General features: G+C 41.9%; 2 protein-coding genes and 1 long non-coding RNA gene across 7 annotated transcripts; 1 reads left to right on the top strand and 2 right to left on the bottom strand.

Moving 5' to 3' along the window:
• Window positions 1–973: 973 nt before the first annotated feature.
• On the top strand, window positions 974–6776 carry LOC127003490 (uncharacterized). 2 transcript variants are annotated; one of them, XR_007757092.1, is made up of 2 exons: window positions 974–5550; window positions 5837–6776. It is a non-coding gene; the product is annotated as an uncharacterized LOC127003490 (long non-coding RNA). The 2 variants fall into 2 exon arrangements; XR_007757093.1 differs by having other exon boundaries at window positions 974–5693.
• Window positions 6358–15541, bottom strand: LOC127003488 (glucose-6-phosphate isomerase-like). The gene is made up of 10 exons (XM_050870240.1): window positions 15352–15541; window positions 12991–13084; window positions 11848–12039; window positions 11145–11327; window positions 10740–10853; window positions 10258–10497; window positions 9896–10035; window positions 9126–9309; window positions 8518–8789; window positions 6358–7265 (listed from the first exon to the last, which is right to left on the bottom strand). Exons 1-10 carry the CDS (start codon window positions 15480–15482, stop codon window positions 7145–7147), a joined length of 1671 nt encoding a protein of 556 aa, XP_050726197.1. The 5' UTR covers window positions 15483–15541; the 3' UTR covers window positions 6358–7144.
• LOC127003489 (peptide methionine sulfoxide reductase MsrB-like) lies at window positions 15443–23272 on the bottom strand. 4 transcript variants are annotated; one of them, XM_050870242.1, is made up of 6 exons: window positions 23127–23272; window positions 20752–20867; window positions 20186–20262; window positions 18029–18149; window positions 17219–17324; window positions 15443–15583 (listed from the first exon to the last, which is right to left on the bottom strand). In XM_050870242.1, exons 1-5 carry the CDS (start codon window positions 23215–23217, stop codon window positions 17220–17222), a joined length of 510 nt encoding a protein of 169 aa, XP_050726199.1. In that variant the 5' UTR covers window positions 23218–23272; the 3' UTR covers window positions 15443–15583; window position 17219. The 4 variants fall into 4 exon arrangements, with proteins under 4 accessions (XP_050726199.1, XP_050726200.1, XP_050726198.1 ...); XM_050870243.1 differs by lacking the exon at window positions 15443–15583 and adding an exon at window positions 16506–16541; XM_050870241.1 differs by lacking the exon at window positions 15443–15583 and having other exon boundaries at window positions 17096–17324.
• Between the last annotated feature and the right edge of the window lie 475 nt (window positions 23273–23747).

The raw sequence follows: 23747 nt of genomic DNA, 5'->3' as shown, positions 1-23747 counted from the left end.
TGAACGTTACTCAAAGCAGTAAAACAAAGTGGGGTTCCGCCCGTGCGGTCTGAGACGAGGTCTACCGCTTCTTTTATATCTTGTAGTTTTGCACCAGGAATACAGTAGCGTCTTCTGTTCTTGATACTTGAGGAAGAGGAGGAGGAAAAAAACATTGTGATGAGTGAAGAAATTAACGAATACGAAAGAGAACGTAATTTTGACCGCAGAAAGTGAAAGATAACTCATACTTACGACATCGAGAGAGAGAGAGAGAGAGAGAGAGAGAGAGAGAGAGAGAGAGAGAGTTGATTTTGACCTGTGCCCCGGTTGTTTCCCCCCCTTCCTCCCCTCTCCCCTTCCCTCCTCCTCCTCCTCCTCCACCGCTTCCTCCTCCCTCTCCCCCCCCCCCCCTTTGAACAGCTGTTGTGTGGTCAGGTCTTTCAACATTCGCCTTGTTACTTGATTTTTATCTTAGGCACAAAAAAATAAATAATAGATCAAAATAAAACCGGAATAAGTTAACAAAAGAAATCACTGAAGAACGAATGTATATTTAATTTCTCTTCCTTTTATTTTTCTCGTTCATTATTTTATTTTTCTTTATTTTTTTTTCGCTCATTGTCATTTTTTTCTTTATATTAGTCTTGTTTTTATTCTCCTTTATACTCTCTCTCTCTCTCCAAAGTAACAATCATTTCATTTCTTGCTGATTAAAACGATAATTCTTACAACGTTTCATTTTACACTTTATTTGTTATTTTACTTATTAATTTTTATTATTTTATTATTTTATTATTTTATATTTTTAGTTTTTTGTTTTATTTTTATTCTATTATTTTACATTTTCATTATTTTACTTATTATTTTTTTTTTATTTTACATTTTTTTTTCATTTACAAAAGCAAGCAAACAACTACACATCAAGGACTGACTTTACCCGCCTGCCAATGAATAGAAATAAAGAAATAAAGAAAGAAAAATAACAGTCACTCCCTCTCCTAATATATTTTTCGCTCTCGTTAATCAATTTCGTATGCGTCGCTGTTTATCTAAGTCACCCTTACGTTTATTTCTGTGTTTGCAACGGGGTGACTTTTCCCGCATACCAAACACAAAAACAAAGAAAAAGAAAAACAACAACAGCTGTGAAATCAATTACTGCCGGATATAGACAAGACAGGCAAGTGTTTTTTTATTTTTATTTGTTTTTTACAGTAAAAGAAACAGCTCAAGGGCAAAAAACAAAAACAAAAACACACTCCGCACTGTGTTCAGAACGGGGTGACTTTTCCAGCACACCAAAAACAAAAACGAAGCAAAAGAACAACAACAGCGGTGAAATCAATTACTGCCGGATATAGACAAGACAGGCAAGTGTTTTTTTTTTGTTTTTGTTTTGTTTTTACAGTAAAGGAAACAGCTCAAGGAAAAAAAAAAAAAGAAAACACTCGGCACTGCTCCTGTATAACCAAATATAGAAGAGTCTCTGTGTGTGTGTGTGTGTGTGTGTGTGTGTGTGTGTGTGTGTGTGTGTGTGTGTGCCCAGCGGCGGATAAATTTCCCAGCGCATTTGATCCTAACCTCCGCTGCGCTGTCTTCAAATCCAGTTACTTGTTCCCTTATTTGCTCCCCTCGGCATCCGTCACCCCGCGCCGCTCCTCCGTCATAATTACACTGGTTTACGATCGACTTTTTGTCCACTTCCCGCTCTAATGAGGCGCCGGATAACAGAGTGGAGCCGAACGTATGTGGAGGACCCTCGATCCACCCACCCACCCACCCACTCCCTCCCTCATGATGGTGGTGGGTGGCTTTCTCCGCGCGCGAGGGAAAAAATAGAAGGAAAAAAAATAATTGCAGAGGAGTAAATCTAACGAGCAGGCTTTGAACAGTTTCTCCATAATCTGATATTCAATAATGCTTTTGAGTATCACAAGTCAATTATTTAAGCATTATGTATCTCGTTCGATCTCGTTCGCTTTCTTGTCCTGTTTTTTTTTTATATGCCGCTGGGAGAAATCAAACTAGGGAGAGACAGAACAAGAAGATAGACAGACAGACAACAGGCAGGCTACAGAAAGAATTGGAGACAAAGAAAAACTAGTAGACAGACAGACAGACAGACAGATACAGTTAGGCCAAGACACCACCCCACCCGAAATTGACCCCTATTATTATTATTATTATTATGTTATTGTTGTTGTTGTTGTTGTTGTGATGGGGAGGGGAGGAGGAGAGGGGGAGGGAGGCTGCAGAACACTATATAACCAACGCACTCCTTCAGTACCACGAACCCAAAAAACACTCATTTGAATCCGATTAATCTCTTGTTTGGCCTTTGAAAGTAGTTAACGTGTGGAGTGGAAGCATTTGAGGGCCATATCTTTGAACATTTCGGAGCCCAAACTCACAAATTTGACATGGCTTTCTTAGGAGTTTCGGGGATTTCCAGGGGTAGTTTAATGACTCTGGTGGTAGTCTGATCCTTCTTCAGTACCACGAACCCCAAAAAACACCCATTTGAATCCGATTAATCTCTTGTTTGGCCTTTGAAAGTAGTTAACGTGTGGAGTGGAAGCATTTGAGGGCCATATCTTTGAACATTTCGGAGCCCAAACTCACAAATTTGACATGGCTTTCTTAGGAGTTTCGGGCATTTCCAGGGGTATAGTTTAATGACTGGTGGTAGTCTGATCCTTCCTCTGTATCGTAAACCTAAAACCACACTCATTAGAACCCGATTAATCTCTTTTTTGACCTTTGGATATAAGTGATGTGATGGGTGGAAGCGTCTCACAAATTTGACATGGCTTTCCTAGGAGTTTCGGGCATTTCCAGGGGTATAGTTTAATGACTGGTGGTAGTCTGATCCTTCCTCTGTATCGTAAACCTAAAACCACACTCATTAGAACCTGACTAATCTCCTTTTTTAGCCTTTGGAAATGGTTAGTGAGAGCCAGAAGCGTCTGAGAATTACACCCCCCACCCCCCGAGCAGTATTACGACAGACCCCCTTTAAAGAACACCAAAGAAAATCGTCTCTATCGTAGGACATCCTTTCTGGCGGACTGAGCGGGTGGGTGGGTGGGCGGTCTCTTACTCAGCTCCCAAACCTGAACAAGCTTATTATTCGAAATTGGCCTAATGAAGATGGAGGTGGCCGCCGGCGCTGCTCAGCTTTTGTGGCGTAAAGTAATTCCCTTGTGGCCCGATACATCAAGGTCAGGGCGCTGTGGTGTCATTATACGGGTGGTGGAGGAGGAGGAAGAGGTATATATAGGAGGCCATGGATAGTCGCTCCCTCACATCAACTTTATTTATTTTTTTTTTTTTTTTACAGCTAAGGAGACAGCTCAAGGGCGCAAAGAAAAATATTAAAAAAAAAGCCCGCTACATACTGCTCCTGAATAGAGGTCAAAGGAGTGGTCGAAAAGAGAGGTCAGTTTCGGGAGGAGTGGTGTCCTGATACCCTATTTTCAGAGGCCAAAAAAAGAAGTTCAATCGAGTTCTAATGTGTGTTTTTAAGTTCAAGGTACAGAAGAAAGGTGAAGCTATCGGAAGGGTCATAAAACTACCCAAAAAAGGGGTTCCATCGAGTTCTAGTGAGTGTGTTTTTAAGTTCAAGGTACAGAAGAAAGGTGAAGCCATCGGAGGGGTCATAAAACTACCCAAAAAAGGGATTCCATCGAGTTCTAGTGAGTGTGTTTTTAAGCTCAAGGTACAGAAGAAAGGTGAAGGTATCGGAAGGGTCATAAAACTACCCCTGGAAATGCTCAAAACGATCTCCTGCGAAAGCCTGTGGTCAAATATGTGATTGGATGCCGCAATGTTTGAGGATATGAGGCCTATCTGTTATGTACCGTACGGCATGACATTGATTCGTTAGTATTCAATCAATAAATAATAAAGTACTGCAGAACGTTTTAAGAAGCAATAAAACAATGAAATGCGAGAAGATTAAGAGATAAACATTCACTTCTGTATCTGAATTCAATGTGTGAAGTTAGTTTTTTTTTATCTAAAAAAAATAAAGTACCACAAAACGTTTTAAGAAAGGATGAAAGACAGAAGCATATGCATCTTTTTATCTCAACTGAAAGTGCGAAGAGTAAGTCTCTCTCTCTCTCTCTCTCTCTCTCTAACCATAATATTTCTGAACAATTAAAAGGAGGCTCAAAATTACACTTTCTGAGTATAACTCTTTGAAGAGCCTGAGTATGGGACAAAATTAATCGTCGACTGTTGCACACACATACAAACGTACAAATACAAAATACAAAAATTAAAACAAACATGTAAAAACAATTTATATAAGTGTCAGTTTGCCACTTTACATTTGTGCCACTACAGCGCACTTGGGTATCCCTCACGCCACCTGTGAGCAGCCAGCTTCACCTGCTGCGTGTTCATGTGTTTTCCACCTGGGGAGTGGCTGCCGTGAACATGTTCCACAGGCGTGTGGTCCTGGCTGTATATGTGCGCTGGTGCTGCCTGGAGTGTGATCGGGGCACTCCACAAGCTGGTCACTGGAGAGTGCAGTCCGGGTGAACCTCTGGGCAGCGCGCGGAGGACTCCTCAAGCTGCTGAGGTGGGGAGCCCCTGCTGGGCTTTGTGGCACACCAGCGACGTCACAGTGACAGACGACTCTCCCTCTCTCTTCTTTTTCTTTTCTATATTTTTTTTTCAATAAATAACAAAGTACCGCTGAACGTTTTAAGAAGCGATAAAACATTCACGCCTACCTATAGTATATACCTCGAGTTTAATGGGCGAAGAACAACTTAAATTAATTAGGATGCCATCTGATTGATACAAATTCACTTAGCTTAAAAGACAGACCACCTATAGTTTGGTTAAGGGTCTGTGTGGTCTGAATATCTATGTCAATCTATGTAAACGTTATCCCCGCTGAACGTTTTAAGACACACTAATGATAATACGATAGCCAAGTCCCTACAGTGTTTCCTATGGGAAGCTTAGTAGGAGAACTAGGATCGCTTATTAAAGGTTCATTTCTTGACACGTATACGTGAATGTGTCTTGTCACGAAATAAAATAAATAAAAAGTCTTGTAGCCCCGGCAGGATTCGAACCTGCGACCTCCAGTAAGTTAAATCTGACGCTCTTCCACCTGAGCTACGAGGCATAACCGGAACTTGCTATGTAAAAATCGTTATAAGCTACGTACGATATTAGTATTGTTGTGACTGGTGGCAACTACATGTCTTTATCGTCACCATCCCTCTTCCGCTGCCTGTCTCTCTCTCAATTTTCTCTTCTTACCTCCCTCCTCCCTTTTCTCCCTCTTTTTGGGTTAATTTATCTTTCTTTTCCTCATCCTCTTTTATTCCCAAGGACCTAATCCCTCTTCCTCCTCCTCCTCTTTTCCATCGATTACTCCTTATCTCCTTCCTCCTCTTCTCTTTAAGTTTCCTCCTTTTTCTCCCTCTATTTGGGTTAATTTATCTTTCTTTTCCTCCTCTTTTATTCCCTAGGACTACATCCCTCCTCCTCTTCCTCCTCCTTTCCATCGATTATCCCTTATCTCCTTCCTCCTCTTCTCTTTACGTTTCCTCCTTTTTCTCCCTTTATTTGGGTTAATTTATCTTTCTTTTCCTCCTCTTTTATTCCCAAGGACTACATCCCTCCTCCTCCTCTTCCTCCTCCTTTCCATCGATTATCCCTTATCTCCTTCCTCCTCTTCTCTTTACGTTTCCTCCTTTTTCTCCCTTTATTTGGGTTAATTTATCTTTCTTTTCCTCCTCTTTTATTCCCTAGGACTACATCCCTCCTCCTCCTCTTCCTCCTCCTTTCCATCGATTATCCCATCTCTCCTCCCTCCTCCTCTCTTTAGATGCCCACTATGTTTATCTTCCTATTCAATTCCTCCTTCTCTTCCTCCTTTCCATTGCTTATCCCTCATTTCCTCCCTTTCTCCCCTTTCTCACTCTCTATAGGTCCCTTCTCTCTCTCTCCCTCTCTCTTCTCATCTACGCCATCTATCTCATCTATCTATCTACTTTACAATAGCCTGCAACCCATTCTTCCCGGCCACACCCACGAGCCACCCCACACCTTTCTATTTCTACTATTTCTACTTAATTCATAGCTTTTAATGGCTTTTCCTCACTTCCTCTCAAAAAATGGTCTGAGTTACTTTATTCATTGCTTATCAATTCACTCACTCAGGTTCTTCAAGATTTCCAAGGACTCCTCATTCCACCACTGTCTGCTCTCCTTCTATAAGACTTTCCTCTCACACCAACTCAATTTACCACCATGCTTTATTTTTATCCATTCTGTCTAAGCTATTTCATTACCAAGTGCTGAACAGTAATGCAGTGTTATAAGTTTTGTTAAGTCATACTGCAATAGTTTTTACTCTGGATGTTTTTATTTAAATGATAATCAATATGACCAATGTGTGTGTACAAAACTGCAGGTTGGAAAAAACGCTCAGCTTTATGCAACAAGAATACCTAGTGGTACCGTCAACCGATATTTTTAAATGTATCGCAGATGGGCACATTATGCTATGGGGAATGACAATTAAATTCTTCCATAATCAACCAACAGCATACACACTACAGTAGCTTCCCTATCTACAGAGTACATTATCTACAAAGTACGGCAATCTGCTACAAACAAGTCAGAACAACACACAAGTTTACTGTCATACCTTCCCAGCTACACTCAGCGTAACATAACAACCAGTACAAATGATTCCACTTGTAAACCACCTAATGCACATCGCTGCACCGGGCCCCAAGCAAGACAAGACACATGCATCACACCGCCCCGTTCACTTTTGGGAATAAAGCAAACATACTCCAGTACGAGGATGACTCAGGATTTTCAGCACTTTTCATCTCTCTTGACTTACCCATAACGTTGACATGGGAATATTTACAAGATATACAGTAATCTTGTAGATATTGCACAGTTTACAGGATTTACTCCTGAACTATATGGGAAGACTAACAAATATCATCTGAAACTGATGAAAATATATATTGTCAGCTTTAAATTAAATATATATTATCTATAAAAGAATTGTCTTAACACATTTACAACTATAGCACAATGACCAGAGCCGACCACCACTGCCACCCCTGGACCACAGCCCACGACACCCATGCCCGGCAGGAACCGCTGGGTCGCCTTAGAGATGGTTCTTGATGAAGTTGATGAGGCCGTTGGTGGAGGCGTCATGCGAGGACACGGGGTTCTTGTCCTGCAGCTCAGGCTCAATGGCCTTGGCCAGCTGCTTGCCGAGCTCAACGCTGAAATGGCAAGGAACCATCAGAGGGTTCCCAAGCATGCTGGTGCAATCATGAACTAACTCATTCTCCCCTCTCGTGCAATGGTAAGCCAAGCAGCAACTGACAACACTGTTCTCAACTAATAAAAATGTGCTGTCTTGAGGCATTACTTTTACCTTTCCTTCTTAACTAGCAAATGACAAAAGTAGTGCAAATGTGCACCTCAAAAATGTCACAATGTTCTATCAGTTACACATCCTGCCACCGAGGCACAAACTGGTGTGAAATTCAAAGCAGCATCCTGAGCCATTGCCTTCCCTTGATACTTCCCTGATGCTGCTGCTGAGGCCATACAAGACAGCCGTGACAGAACTTTGAGTATAAAGCTAAAAACTATTGTGTTCTGTGCCAGACTTGTGAGCACAGTAAAGACACCAAAGGGCAATATACTTAGGATTCCTGACCAATGACTTGACTAGAGGCTTGTGTAGCATCAAAGAGGTGTGGAGTGTACTGTGTAGCAGCTTGTGGCCAGCCTGGGGAATGTTACCCGAGTCTACTGCTAATTCTAAACTGCACCGGCAAAGCTAAATCTAAATCAACAGCAACAAAAATAACACACAAAACAAAACTACCTAAAAAGCTCATGACCATTTAAAAATATAACTTCAAGGAGAAATAGAGGTTACTCTGCAAAACTGGCAATTCATGGCTCCAAAAATCAACACCATCTGCCACAATGAGAGATATATAGCATCCCACTTTCTCTAATAAATCAGTGGTCTTCTTTTCATTCAACATTCTTATTTTCCCTTTTCTTTTTGCAGTAAGGGATAAACTCAAAGGCAAAAAACAAAAACTGCAATAAAAAGCCCGAAAGACGCTGCTCTGACAAAAGAAAATAGAAAAAGAGGCCATGAGAGAGGTTATGAGCTTGGATGACCTCAAATAAATATAATCAAACATTTTACCCGGTAGCTGCGGGGATCATGTTTCTTAAAGGCCCCTCTAAGCAAATTAATACGAAAAAATCATCGCTCTTGCAAACCACTTCATAGTATATATCAACGCATTTGTGATCAGTTTATGCATCATCTATTTTTGGGGGTTTATATCATGGCAAAAATGTGGCCCGTCGCTGGTACACGGTAAAGCCACAAATTTGGCCCATCGCTGCTACCGGGTTAAACATCCATTCCAAGTGGTAGCCATCACAAGCCATGCCTAAACAAACCAACAAAGCAACAAACAAAACAAACATTCCCGTACTCACCCCCACTGGTCGAAGGAGTTGATGTCCCAGACGACGCCCTGGGTGAAGATCTTCATCTCGTACATGACAACGAGGGCGCCGAGGGTGAAGGGGGTGAGGCTCTCCACCATGATGGAGTTGGTGGGGCGGTTACCCTCGAACACCTTGTGGGGGAGGATGCGCTTCTTCTGGTCCTCGGGCATGCCGGCCTTGCTCAGCTCTGCCTCCACCTCGGCCGGAGTCTTGCCCTTCATGAGAGCCTCCGTCTGGGCAAGGAAGTTAGCCAGGAGCAGCTGTGGGGGGAAAAGGGAGGGACTTCATTATCGTTGACCGACTTAACGTGCTGAGGTCGCTCCTTTTCTCCCTTAATATTCTTTCCACATCCGTTTCTTTCCCTCATTTGATGCTTTTCTCTTTAATATTCCATCTATCTCAGTTTCTTTTCCCCTATTTAAATGCTTTTCTCCTTAATATTGTTTTCATCTCCGTTTCTTCCCCCTATATAAATATTGCACCAAAATCCACAGCTAGTAACTTCCGCACACTGAGCACAACATACACACACACTAAAAAATAAAAAAACAGTAGCTACGTAAAAAATCAAACCCCAAGTGAACCCAAATTCCAACCTTGTGGTGGAGGTTGTCGGCGATGGGGTTGTGTGACTTGGCTGGGGCGATGAAGTCAGCGGGGATGAGGCGTGTGCCCTGGTGGATGAGCTGGTAGAAGGCGTGCTGCCCGTTGGTGCCCGGCTCGCCCCACACGATGGGCCCCGTGCTGTACTGAACCGTGCGCCCGCTCCTTGTAACGTACCTGGCAGGAGAAGGAAGATAGACTATAGTATTTCAACATTTTATAACTATTAACCCCTTGACTGAAGATTTCCTACAAGAAGACCTCACCAAGCTACAGGAATGGAACAAAAAGAGGCTGCTACAATTCAATGAAGAAAAATGTAAACTCCTGCACCTTGGCGAGGGGAAATCCAGCATACCAATACTACATGAGAAACACCCCACTATCCACCACAGAGGCAGAGAAAGACCTGGGAGTATATGTTACCAGGCTACCAGTGAAGGCCAAATCCATGCCAGTCGCAGCAGACGGGTTAATAGTTAATACCAGCACCAGCACTTGGGGTTTTATTACCAGGGATGTGTTCCTAGATTTGTATACCTTACCCTCCCTCCAAGGTGACTAATTCCCAAGGTAACAACGACTCCTAACTCCACCTTCCTGTCATCTAACCAATCAGCTCCTTTGGCTATAGAAGAGGGGGCAGAGCTTCTGGATCAGTTTAATGCAAGGTAAGGATAGAACAATCAATCAATGGGGGTATACACTGGGGTGGGTGGGTGTCGCCTCGCCCTATAGAACACTGTCCGCCCAAGGTCCTTACTTTCCGTTGGACTCCATGTCTCCCTGCTGGAAGTACGCGGCAAAGCGGTGCAGGTACTGGTCATAAGGCAGAAGGGCGTGGGTCTCAGCGCCATAGAAGTTCGAGTACCACACCCCCAACATGGCCAGGATCACAGGAATCTGCAATGGACGGGACATGAAGGAAAATTATGACGAAATGTGACATGTATACACTTTGGTTCAACTTCCTGTACTCATAACAAGGGTGAGGAGATCAACACCTAGCAAGAAAACGCAAGACAGAGAAGTGATAAGCTTACAAGACAGGAGACAGAAGTGATAAGCTTACATTACAGGAGTTATAAGCTTACAAGACACAAGACAGAGGAGTGATAAGCTTACATTTTGTTCAAGGGGAGCTGTCTTGTAGTGGTTGTCCATGAAGTGGGCGCCAGCGAGGAGCTTCTCAAAGTTGTCGTAACCGATGTGCAGGGCGATGGAAAGGCCGATAGCTGACCACAGGGAGTAGCGGCCGCCCACCCAGTCCCAGAAACCGAACATGTTAGCCTCGTCAATGCCAAAGTCCTTTACCTTGGGCCCATTGGTGGACAGGGCGACGAAGTGCTTGGCCACAGCTGAAGCCTGAAGGAAAGGCATCAGAGACTTAAGGTGGTATTCACAGATGCTTCCACCTCCTACATCAACTATTTCAAAAGGTCCGAGGAGATGAATCAGGTCCTTACAAGTGTTTTAAGGGTTCACGGTACAGAGGAAAGGTCAAACTACCACATATATATAAGACTACCCCTGGAAATACCCAAAACTAGTAAGAAAACCGTATCTGTGTGCTTGAGCGCCAAAATGTTCCATAATGTGGCCCTTACATCCTTGGCGGTGTCGAGGAACCACTTCTTGGCGGAGGTGGCGTTGGTGATGGTCTCCTGGGTGGTGAAAGTCTTGGAGGCGATGATGAAGAGGGTCGTCTCCGCGTTCAGGAGCTGAGACGAGAAAACAAAACCTTGAAGATTCCTATTTCCCTCTCCTAATACAAACTGAAATCACCCTGAGAACCTTCCAGTCCAAGGCGAGGGTTACACATAGTCACACAAAGGCCTGATTTCCCTACACTTTCCAATACCTGTGTTTGACTGACTAGCCAAACACACACTATCATTACAAGTCCACCTTCACTTTCTAATAACCTTGCAGCGGATAAACAAACATTTTCAAGGCATATGTGAATTACCACTAAACAGTATAGCATTACACCTTAAGATAAGGACACACACCTTGAGGGTCTTGGCCATGTGTGTGCCGTCGATGTTGGACACGAAGTGGACATTGGGGCCGATAGCGTACGGCTTGAGGGCCTCGGTGACCATGAGGGGGCCGAGGTCAGAGCCGCCAATGCCAATGTTCACCACATCAGTAATGGCCTTGCCTGTGTAGCCTTTCCAGTCGCCGGAGATGACCTGCAAAATACAATGAAGATAACAAAATACAATAAGAATGCCAAAATACAACAACCATAAAATAAACATGCTCTGGAAGTCTTTTTTTTATTACCATTATTTCTTTTTTCTGTGTACACACCATCCTAGAAGTTTATAATACTAAATCCACGTCTTTCCTAGCATACAGAGACAGTAGATGGAGGCAAGTTCAAGTAATATGTGGGACAGGCAAAGGGAACTCTTCTGACATGGGAACACTTTAATAATGAAGTTCAAAGACACCAAGAGGCTTCTGCATTGACAGTAAGTACATAACACCAAAACAAAATGTAGAATGAAAAGAGCAAGACATTATTATTATTTTCATTATTGAGATCCATGAAAGGGCATTAGGGGAAAATAAAAAAAATATATAGACCGAAATAGTCCCTTAGGGAGTAGACATGGATATGAAAACTGAAAGACAGTGACAATAAAGTAAAAAGTATAAATCACGGGATAACGAAAACAATACAAAGAGACCAAACCCAAGTCTCACCTTGCCACAGAACTCCTTCATGTGGGCAAGCACGGCGTTCACCCCGGGCATCACGTCCTCCCCGTTCACCATGACAGGGGTGTTGGAACGGTTCCGCAGGGCAATGTGCAAGACTGCTCGGTCCTCGGTGAAGTTGATCTTTTCCCCGGAGAACATGGCATCCCGTGAAGCCTCCACCTTGCGGGCCCGGGCCTGAAGAACAAATGGTGTGTGAACATTGGAGTGTCAAGTGGGGTTCATTATTTAATTGTAGTATCTAGTTTTGTTCATCCTTTAATTGAGGTGCCCAGTAATCATTAACCCCTGACTGTGGATTTCCTACAAGAAGACATCACCAAGCTACAGGAATGGAACAAAAAGTGGCTGCTACAATTCAATGAGGATAAATGTAAAGTCATGCATCTTGGGAGGGGATATCCAGCATACCAATACTACATGGGAAACACTCCACTATCCATCACAGAGGCAGAGAAAGACCTGGGAGTATATGTTACCAGGCTACCAGTGAAAGCCAAATCCATGCCAATCGCAGTGAACGGGTTAATTAACTGGAGTGTAAAATATTACATCTTTGTCAATAATCATCTAAATGACTTTCTAGTAATTCATGAACCACACAGGAAGTAGAAGTCTTCCTGAAATGAGTCACCACACCGCCCAGGATCATGACAACCTTGTGACCTTAAACATCTATGAACCATATAAACAGGAAAGAATAGAAAGCCTTCCCGTAATGACTCACCACATCCCTTAAGATCTTTTGCATGACCTTGTAACCTAGAACCTATCACCCCTCACATTAAAGTCAACTGATAACGCGACCAGGAAAATTTAAACCCTTACTAAAACACTGAACATATATACTTGACAATATTATAATTTATACTAATCAATAAAAAAAGAAAAATGCATAAACAGCAAATTTAAAGATAAAGAGTTCTTCCTTATAATCATTCACCATTAACGCCTTCACTTAATGATAATATAATCTTAATCAATAAAGACATATGCCAACATACCTATTAACAAAAGCTTCATAATATCATATACTAAAAAAAAAACAGTGAAGAGGAACCCAGAGTGAGAATCTAACAGCTATACATGTTCACAGGAAGGAATCCGAAGCCTCCCCATAACACTCACCAGGTCCATGAGGAGCTTCATCACCTCGCCATTGATGCGGTTCTTGCTGTAGTCAAAGAGAATGTCGCCATCGCTAGGTGTGCTCAAGGTGATGCTGCAAGGGGGGAGAAAGGTAGAAATTGAGACAACTCCGTAATATGTTTTCTATACACTGAGGCTACATGCAGAGCAGCTATGACCCAAAAATTTACTTTTCTAGTCCTTTAAGCTGATTTGTGCTTATATGATTCATAGACCATTAAGGAGAATGCTATGTAACAGTATTTAGATTGATTTAGAATACCATTGTGAAGTACTGACACTCAAATTGTGAATATACTGTCCAATAAGTAATCTCCAAATAAATAAATAATTTAATTAAATGTATTAATAACATGAAAGTAATTAATATCATTACGTATTTAACTTCACAATGGATAGATCTTGAATAATCATAAATCTATATCTATCTATCCATCCATCTATTTACCTGCCTATACTTCTCAATCTATATACATATTTATCCATATGTGTATAGATTAAATACATAGATATAGTCCTAAGTCTTGAACTTGAAGAATATTTACTAGACAAAAAGAAACTATTACACCTCCCCCTTCACAACTAGCCAGAAACAATAGCATCTGGGCCTTGAGGTGTGACCAGTCATGCTTTCTTCCCTCACCCTTCACGCCTGGAGGAGGAAGAGGTGGAGGAGGAGGTGGTGGTGGTGAGTCACATAGGGAAACCACCACCACATCCACCCAACCATGACTGACCACTTACTTACCATTCCAACAAGTATTACACCTCTTAACACCTTTCCCTAAATACAGACACAGTCACACACCATCTCCACCACTACAACCACCTAACCTTGACTAACCACTTATTAATTTAACATTCCACCCTTAACACCTTCCCATAAATACACACACACACCATCTCCACCACTACAACCACCTAACCTTAACTAACCCCTTATTCAGTAACCATTCCAACGACCATTACACCCCTTAACACCTTCCCCTAAAATCCACCACTACAACCACCTAACCTTAACTAACCACTTATTCAGTAACCATTCCAACGACCATTACACCCCTTAACACCTTCCCCTAAAATCCACCACTACAACCACCTAACCTTAACTAACCACTTTTTAATTTACCATTCCAACAACTATTACACCCCTTAACAGCTCCCCTTAAATATAGATGCCATCACCACCACTACTAATACAACCACCCAACCTTGACCACTTATTAATTTGCGATTCCAACAATTATTACACTTATTTACACCTCCCCATATATTCAGAGACAGTGGCCGTGTATAGTTAAAACAGGAATGAAAAACCAACATTAAAAAATGAATGAAAAAAAACGCCCGTGTGTAGTTAAAACAGGAATTAAAAACTAACATTAAAACAGGAACGAAAAAAATGCCCTTGTGTAGTTAAAAAATCAATCAGGAATGAAAAACGAACATTAAAACAGGAATGAAAAACTAACATTAAAACAAGAAATGAAAAACGAACATTAAAACAGGAATGAAAAACTAACATAATGGCCTCGTGCAGTTTCACCCCATCGATAGTATCTCCTCTCAATGTCATGGAAGGGGACCCCAATGACCTCTAACCATGGCAACAAGCATAAGGAAGAGTTCTGCCTTATGTGGACCAAAATGTCTCTTTCCTGGGTGTTTTTTTGGGTGTCTTAACGAGTTCCATTATCTAAGTGCGCGAAGATAGCGATGGGGAAGTTAATTAAACGATGCTGATAAGGAAATGATCGAGTGTATGTTGCAATGTATTGATAAAGAGGGATAAATCATGAGCCGGTTAATAAAAGCAACCCATTTTTATCTATTGTCTTTCTTATTGCCTTTCCTATGGTTTTCCAGGAGATTTATAAGTTAATAGAGCACAGTTATACATAAAAGACAATAGTAGAAGAGATAGTTTTACGTGGACAACAAAATCATCACTCCATTAAGAAAACAACCCATTTTTACCTATTGTTTGGGGTTGATTATGGAATATGTAAAGGATTTCCACGTAACTTAACTTCACTTTCTCCATAAATAAACCAAAATTGGGTCTTCCCTTTACGAGACATCCGGGAGACCCCAATAACCCTTCAAGGACAGCCAAGGTCGAGGAAGGTGACAGGCGAGCTAACCGGTGTTCAAAATCTCGGTATTTACACAGATTTTACTACTTAAATAACCCACAAAGCCTCCATAATCACCATCTAACCCCGGGGGAGATAAATGAATACGTGGCAAAGTGTTCTGACAGGTGGGAAGAGGAGAAACACACAAAGGGGGGAGGGGCAATCAGCTGTTTCAAGGTGGACCAAACGTTAATCATCTCACCTGTATTTCTTGAAGCGGTCCGGGTCCTCCTTGAACATCTGCAGGATATTAAGCTTGGCGCCATTGCTGCTGTAGTACTGCTGGAGGGTCTTGTAGGCGGACTCGTCGGTGAGATAGACTTTCCCCTCCATGGTGTCTGTGTGGTGGCCTGGCAGAGAGTGGCTGAGGTGGCTGCGGCTGTCTGCAGGGTTGGCGGTGCGTCTGGCAGGGAGGACTCGTGTATCCGTGAAGGCTAACGGGGGAACAGGTGGATAGGTCAATTTTACCTGTTAACCCCTTCACTTCGGATTTCCTACCAGATGTCACCAAGCTACAGGAATGGAGCAAATAATGACTGCCCTGTACAATGAAGAAAGTGTTAAGTCCTGCATCTTGGGAGGGTGTACCCAGCATACCAATTCCACATGGGAAACACTCCACTATCCACCACAGAGGCAGAGAAAGACATGTTAGCAGGCTACCAGTGAAGGTTGTAGTTTAAATTTGCTCCCCCACCCAAAACCCCCGATTTCCCACGGATCCCCCAAGATCGTTAGAGGAAGGGGCCTTTTTCTTTACTTTTAAGTACTTGCGCCTTCATATTATGGTTGAGGGGCATTTTACTTATTGCAAATGACTGGTACATCTATAGCCTACATGATTTGTCGATTATCTTCATCGTTGCAGATGTGTATAACAAATGAGAAGGGAGGTGCTTGAGAAAAAGGGGAAAGAGGCGCCAGGAATAGCTACTTCTTTGCATCTCTTGCAAAAGCGCTCGACCGAATTATAATTATTAGCTAGGAATAGAAAGAAACAGGCACACTCGGGTCACGTGCACACAATATCGTCCCTTAGGCAAAAACTACTTCACATTATTGCCTAAAGGGGATTCACTATCTCAATTATAGTAAGATCTGCACGAAATATCTGACTATATACTACATCCACATAGTTACACAATATTCCTCAGTAAGATACATTACATAATTAAAATACATGTATGAAATATATATGAATAACTTAAGTATACGAGCACTCCTTCGATCCATACCTGTCCTGCGAACTCAGTAACATTAATGCATGAGTGTGTAATATTGATACATCCTCCGGCGACCACTTACCTTTGCTCTTGAACCAGCGGGGGTGCCGGAAGCAACCCGCCAGCCATGATCGCAGGTGATACTTGGCCTCGATGGATCCTGACTGGGCTGACGGCGGTGGATACATGGAGCCCATTATGTGTGGCCCCCAATAAGGCACTTACACTCAGCACTATAACACTACAACACTTTAACACTCAGTAACAACACTTTGACCAACACTATATATAAAAAAAGTATACGATAGGTCAATCACTCGTTCATTCTCCACCCCAAGCTCCACCGTGTTCACAATTCATTCAAACCTCAAAGTCCATATCGAAGCTTCAATCACTAAAGAGACAAATGAAGCAAAAGGCGTTATACAAGCACACACAAGCGTCCCACAACAAGCACATACAACAACTGGCTATCACAACGCTAGGCTACCAACACATATACAGTACAAGGTCAGCGGCCTCGTAAAGAATTCATTAGTAACCTTCAGACGGAGTTTCGCCTGTAATGTGTTATGTAGCCGCCCAATACTGCTTTTTTTTTATGGTGAAGAGACCATACTGCTCTCTCTCTCTCTCTCTCTCTCTCTCTCTCTCTCTCTCTCTCTCTCTCTCTCTCCATTACTGAGCTTCTTACATTAAAGGGAATATCCATTAAAACACAGGTAAATCTTCACATTCTTCATTATATACCTATCTACCCATCATTATAATCTATTGAACTACTTATGCATTTCTCTATATTCACATCATGTACTTACAGCTACTCTCTCTCTCTCTCTCTCTCACGTCACGTCTTCTTCGGTGTGAACTTCAAGGCCGCGGAGTTGATGCAGTAGCGAAGTCCCGTCGGTTGCGGCCCGTCAGGAAACCGATGTCCCAGGTGAGCGTCGCACTGAGGAAGGGAGGGAGAGAAGGGTCACCACCACCATCACCACCAGTTACACTCATCACCACTACCACCACCAGTCATCACCGTCAGCAACTACCACTAATAATAATACGAATTTCACTATCAGACAATAAATCATCACGAATCACCACGCTCTACTTATACAACTTCTAATACTACGGCACTATTACTACTACGACTGCTACTACTACTACTACTACTTTTTAGGCTGTTCCAGAATTTATCAGTGAAAGGGATGAAAGAATAACGATGTCGGTTAACTCTTGCATAAGGAATTTGGAAAGTAGAGGGATGAGCGAAAGGAGAAAGTCGTGTGCAGCGGAACCGTGGGTGGAGGAATGTATATTAAGGTTAGCAAGTTCAGAATAGTCAGCATGAAAACATCAATATCTGTCTACGAAACATGCACTAATATACCCGATGTACGTTTATTTAATCAATCTCCTTCCTCCACTTAGATTTATGGACAGAACAAGTGGTGGGGTAAGTGCATTTTAGTGATACAGTCCAAGGGTTAGGTTTGGTTCGTCTCACCACAAGACCACCACAAAATGCATACCTAGGAACTGTAAACGGCGACCACCATGACACCAACCCCTACACTCACTACCATACCGTTACCATAGCCCACCATACCGTTACCATAGCCCCCATACGTTCACCAGCACGCCTCCCTAGTCCCTCACCTTACTACACAGCACTTCCGTTCGAACCATCAGGAAGGCGCGGTCAGTGCGGGTCACCACTTCACCCTCGGCCGTGTGGAAAGAGGGCCACCCGCTCCCCGAGTCATATTTAGCCTCAGAGCTGGAAAATAAGAAAAGAAAATACCGATGTTACTCAAGAACTATTTTTTGTAAGCCTAATATTCCCTACTCTTGATTATTTTCAGGAAGTGTTATCTGGTTGGGGTTTATACGAGTGATAGCTTGGTAAAAGGCTTGTATCCTGGTATTTTGTTATTGAGAGAGAGAGAGAGAGAGAGAGAGTCGTGTCACCAATGCAATGAATGTGCTCTCTCTCTCTCTCTCTCTCTCTCTCTCTCTCTCTCTCTCTCTCTCTCTCTCTCTCTCTCTCTCTCTCTCCATAATTTCCCCTTCCCCCCACTTCCTTCTCTCCTCCCTCCTTGTTATTCTCCTCTCCTTCCTCCCATCCATATCTTTCCTCCCTCCCCTTCTCCCTCTCTCTCTCCCTTTCTCTCTATAATATCTACTGTAACAATCCTAGCTGCAGTAATACCAGTGAAAATTGCAGGTAATATTATCTCGGAGCTATTCTCCTCCCAACACAAGGTACAGGAGAAGGCTATTGTTGGGTGACATTCAAGGTTATTCAGACTTATTCTTCTCTTTTCTACAGCCACCTTGATAGAGGTCACCCATTACCTTAAGGCTTTTCTTTTTCATCTTTATTTATTTATCTATTTATATAAACTAAGTGAGTATTATGGTTACCTAGATAAAGGACATACCATAAGGATTTTTTCTTCTCAATATTCACTAATTAACTGACTTATTTATTTGTATTTATTTATTTATTTTCATGTTGTTGTTGTTTTTATATTGAGTGAAATAAATAAATTAGGTCAGTATTTATTAACCAGCTTTTTATTTCTTTATTGAGTGAAACAAATAAATTAAGTCAGAATTTATTAGTTGATTTATTAATTTATTTTTCTTTATTTTTGTATTTACTCATTTACCTATATTCACATAAACACTTATTTTCTTACTGAGAGAATGAAACAAATTAATGAAAAGTAATGTTCATAGTGGCATTGTAATGGTGTGAAATAACATAATGGTGACATGCAATAGTATTTTCAATTAAGCCAACCTTCGTGTTGTATAAAAAATAATCTACAAGTCATAGATTATCATAGTGATGGAAATAAATACAGTACCAGATGGGAGAATGAAGAGGGAAATAAGAAATACAAATGAAGCAAAAGAAATAAAAAAATACATACAACTGTTTAGTGTAGAAGTAGGTAACAGGTGCACAATCAAAGAATAATTAGGAACAGGTGTCTAGATGAAGGGAGGGGAAGAGGGAGGAAAAGATTACAGGTGTGGAATCAAAGAAGAATTAGGAACAGGTGTCTAGATGAAGAGAGGGGAAGAGGGAGGAAAAGATAACAGGTGTGTAATCAAAGAATAATCAGTAACAGGTGTCTAGATGAAGGGAGGGGAAGAGGGAGGAAAAGATAACAGGTGTGTAATCAAAGAATAATCAGGAACAGGTGTCTAGATGAAGGGAGGGGAAGAGGGAGGAAAAGATAACAGGTGTGTAATCAAAGAATAATCAGGAACAGGTGTCTAGATGAAGGAGGGAAGAGGAGGAAAAGATAACAGGTGTGTAATCAAAGAATAATCAGGAACAGGTGTCTAGATGAAGGGAGGGGAAGAGGGAGGAAAAGATAACAGGTGTGTAATCAAAGAAGAATTAGGAACAGGTGTCTAGATGGATGGAGAGGAAGGAGAAAGAAAAGAGAATGAAAAACAAAACCACTGTCACAAGTAGGGAAAGAAAAAGCCTTTGTGCTCATCTGTAGAAAAGGAAAATAGAGTGAAATACAAAACCACTGAGGCAAAGAGAGACAGAAAAAGACACTGTGTTCATCTTGGGAAGAAGGAAAATAGAATGAACTACAAAATCTCTGAGGCAAAGAGAAAAAGAAAAAGCCACTGTGTTCGTCTGGGAGAAGGAAAATAGGATGAAATACAAAATTGCTGAGACAAAGACAGAAAGAAAAAGCCACTGTGCTCACCTATAGAAAAGGAAAATAGATTGAATACAGAAACAACGAAGCAAAGAGAGAAAGAAAAAGTTGCTGTCCTCACCTGAAGAGATCTGAGCCGCAGCACACACACTGGTACGTCCCTGCCTCGTGGTGGTCATAAAACTCCCCGGTAAAGGCCTGTGTGATAAACAAAAATAGACATTACTATCTTTTTTTACACCAGAAGCAGCAGTCAATACAAACATTTAGGAAACGGGCAAAGGTTGAAGAATTTCGAATTAAAAAATAAAAAATAAGCTTGACAACTTGAAGATACTATATGCACAGAGGAGAAGCACATTTTTTAGCACATTCAGTTCCTTCATCTCTTTGATTTTCAGCACAAGTACACACACACACACACACACACACACACACACACACACACACACACACACACACATGCACACTGAACACTTTATTTCAAGAGAGGGAGTATCAAGCATCAAGACACCTTTCCAAATGATTCTAACCCTCTAGCTTGGAGTTCTCTTACTCTATATATATACACACTATTTACAGGAGTAGCACCAGGGAGTCCTTTTTGTGTCCTCTTTTTATCCCCTTGAGCTGCCTCCTATTCTGTAAAATAAAGTAATGACAAAACTCATCCTAACACTCCCTCACCGGCTCCGTTCCTGCCTCCCGGGTGATGTGATACTGGTTTGGGGTGAGTCGCTTCCTCCACTCCTCGGCTGTCACCTTCCCGGCACCCTTGTCAGAGGCGTTGCTGGATGCAGACGCTGTCGGCAACAAATAGGAGAAGAATATATATATCGAGAAGAAGAATGGTCACACAATATAACCAAGAAACAAGATGGAACAGAATCACCTACAGCTACTTCGTTTCATTAGTTTAGTTTACCTTGTCTAGGGGATGTGTTAGCTTTCATCCAGGCTGGGTAGACATTATGAGACTAGTACAAGGTGAAAATTGGTCATGTTTATCCTTGTCTGAGGCTATAGTGGATGTCGGTCTTATAACCAATGGAAGTATGTCTTTTTTTTTTTTAGAAGAGGCAGGTCATAGGCATTACACATAGCTACATGTTTTTATTAACCCAAAAATATTTCAATCTCGAGAACGTTACTGAATTTCTGTGGGCATCGCAGAGCACTCACTAAAACCTTCACAAATTGTCACTACGTTGTGTAAACTGTGCTATGCTAAAATTATTCTACTGGTTGGCGTGGAGCAATAAATGTCAAGAAAAAACAGACCAAATAAGTGTGATGGTTAGGTTAGAACAAACTGACTACTATTATATATGTGTGAATATAGGTCAGCATTATAAGACACTTTCGTTTCAAACATCAACTATTTCTGAAGGTCAAAGAGGGAGGTAATCGAGCTCTAATGAGTTTCTTTAGGTTCATGGTACAGAAGAAGGGTTAAACTACAACCAGGGTCAAAAAACTACTACTGGAAATGCCCAAAAGCCATAGGAAAGCCTTGTCAAATAGGCGAACTTAACCCGGTAGCAGCGACGGGCCAAATTTGTACCATGATTTAAACCCCCCAAAATAGATGATACATAAACTGATCACAAATGCTTCGATATATATTACGAAATGGTTGGTGTGAGTGATGATTTTTTCTCATTTTTCTCGCTTAAGAGGGACCATTGAGAAACATGATCCCTGCTGCTTCCGGGTTAAGCGACAAAATGTTTAGTAATACGGCCCATAGTCTCCTTGAGGTAAACTAACACTGCCGGTGGACATTATTTGGTTTCTATGCAAACTCTAATTAACAAGCAATATATAGGTATCCTGGCAAGTGGCTTAGAGGACTGACTTCCACAGTAGCTTCAAGGGCAAGGGATGGACTTGAAGAAATACCAACTCAAAATAAAATACCAAGACACCTCTCCACCCGAAATTGACCTCTCTTTTGGCTACTCTTTACTTTCGTGTTATATGGGAGCGGTGAGTAGCAGGCTTTTTTTTTTTTCTCAGCACTCTTTTTATTGCCCTTGAGTCATCTCCTTTGCTGTAAAAAAAATGATAATGTGGACATATATTTCCTTGAGCTTTATATACCCTGAAGGTGTATGCAGATATCAGTCATGGTGGGTTAGGGTGGAAAAGGATAGTTTCGTTTAGTCAGCGCAACATCTGTGGTCATATGCCTGAGAGAGACAGAAGGGGAAGGTATTATAGGAGAAGGAAACAGATCCCAGGAGACGGGACACAACCCCTGATTAATACCTGGTACCCATTCCCTGCTGGGTGGACAGGGGCGTAGGGTATCAGAAAAGCCGCCCAAATTTTTCCACTCCGCCCGGTGGGTTAGGTGGTCAAGTAATAGCAAGAAATGGATTAATAGGTATTACTTTGGCAAACAGCATCCTCAAGCTAGACAATTTTTACTTGTCCCATAGTGAAAATCTTGTTATTCTGAATCTTTTGAACATTTACCCACAACATTCACACTTACCCGAGTCACGTGAGGAACTTAAACCCATTTCTCGGCCCTTAATACAGTGACAATTATCTCAGTCACTCCTCACTCTCAGCTTGACGAGATTAGATAACCAGGAAGAACATACAATAAAAGGTATGCAAGTCATCCCAAGTGTTACCGAACGATCTTAAGTTAGGCAAAAAACAATTATTAAACGAAATGTCAGTCCCCTAAGATCACACAAGAGGTAATATCTAAACTATATATGATGCTGAGAAGGAATATAAATGGAGCAAAGTTATTGAAAGTCCCGTAATGGCAAGGTAAAGATTATGAAACAGGTAAGGCCGTAAGAGGGACAAAAATTGGATATCCTTGTCCTTTAATTAATAGGAATGTGGTGTTTAGATGCCATAGAAGGCGGTAACACCGGTGTTCATATAGATACTTCAACACACAAAAGCGCAAAGCCCCGTAATAGCAAGATAAATATTATGCAACAAGAGGGACGAAAATTGGGTATGCTGTCCCTTTAATTTATACAACTGTCTGGTGTTTTGGTGCTCTCAGGTGAGTAAAATAAGTGTACACGTACCTGCAGAACACACCATGAAGCCCCTGCCACTGGTGCTTGCTGCATAACGCCATAGGGAAGCCACTCCTCGCCTCAGCCCTAGCCCTGCCATGTCCCTGTTTTGGGGCTCTCAACTTTTACTTTTGTCTGCCTTTAAAATTACGAGAAAACTACAAGAAAACGATAATATTTTAACGGAGGCTTATATATTATTTCCAGGGGTGATGATTTGTATATTTAAAGCCTTTCATCCGTTTATAAACCTCAATCACGTCTCTTACTGGATCTGGATAATAATGCGCAGGGCACCTTTCAGGTGCGTAACACGCATTTTTGGGTTGGCACCGTTCGCCTTTCTAGAGAATGCAAGTTTAATTGAATCTTAAGTCTTTCCTCATATGGCAAGTTTCTTTTTTTTTTAAGATTTATTCTCTAGTATCACTAGGGCGACGGGCCCTTGTCCGAAGACAAGGTTAAGAGGGAAAAGATTTATCCCTCCCTGCCAGAGGGAGCACGGGCCTTTGCCAAAGGCGGCCCGTAGCAGGGTGCCGACAGACTGACTCTATCGGCGATCGAAATCTAGCCGACCAAGTCAGTCTGTCGACGAGGACTGGCGTGTCTCTGCAAGTTTCTTAACTCGTG

This window comes from Eriocheir sinensis, chromosome 25, assembly GCF_024679095.1.
Source record: "Eriocheir sinensis breed Jianghai 21 chromosome 25, ASM2467909v1, whole genome shotgun sequence".
In the NCBI taxonomy this organism is placed as follows: Eukaryota; Metazoa; Arthropoda; class Malacostraca; order Decapoda; family Varunidae; genus Eriocheir; species Eriocheir sinensis.
The sequence above is the reverse complement of the archived record's forward strand: the minus strand, read 5'-3'. Positions and strand labels throughout refer to the sequence as shown.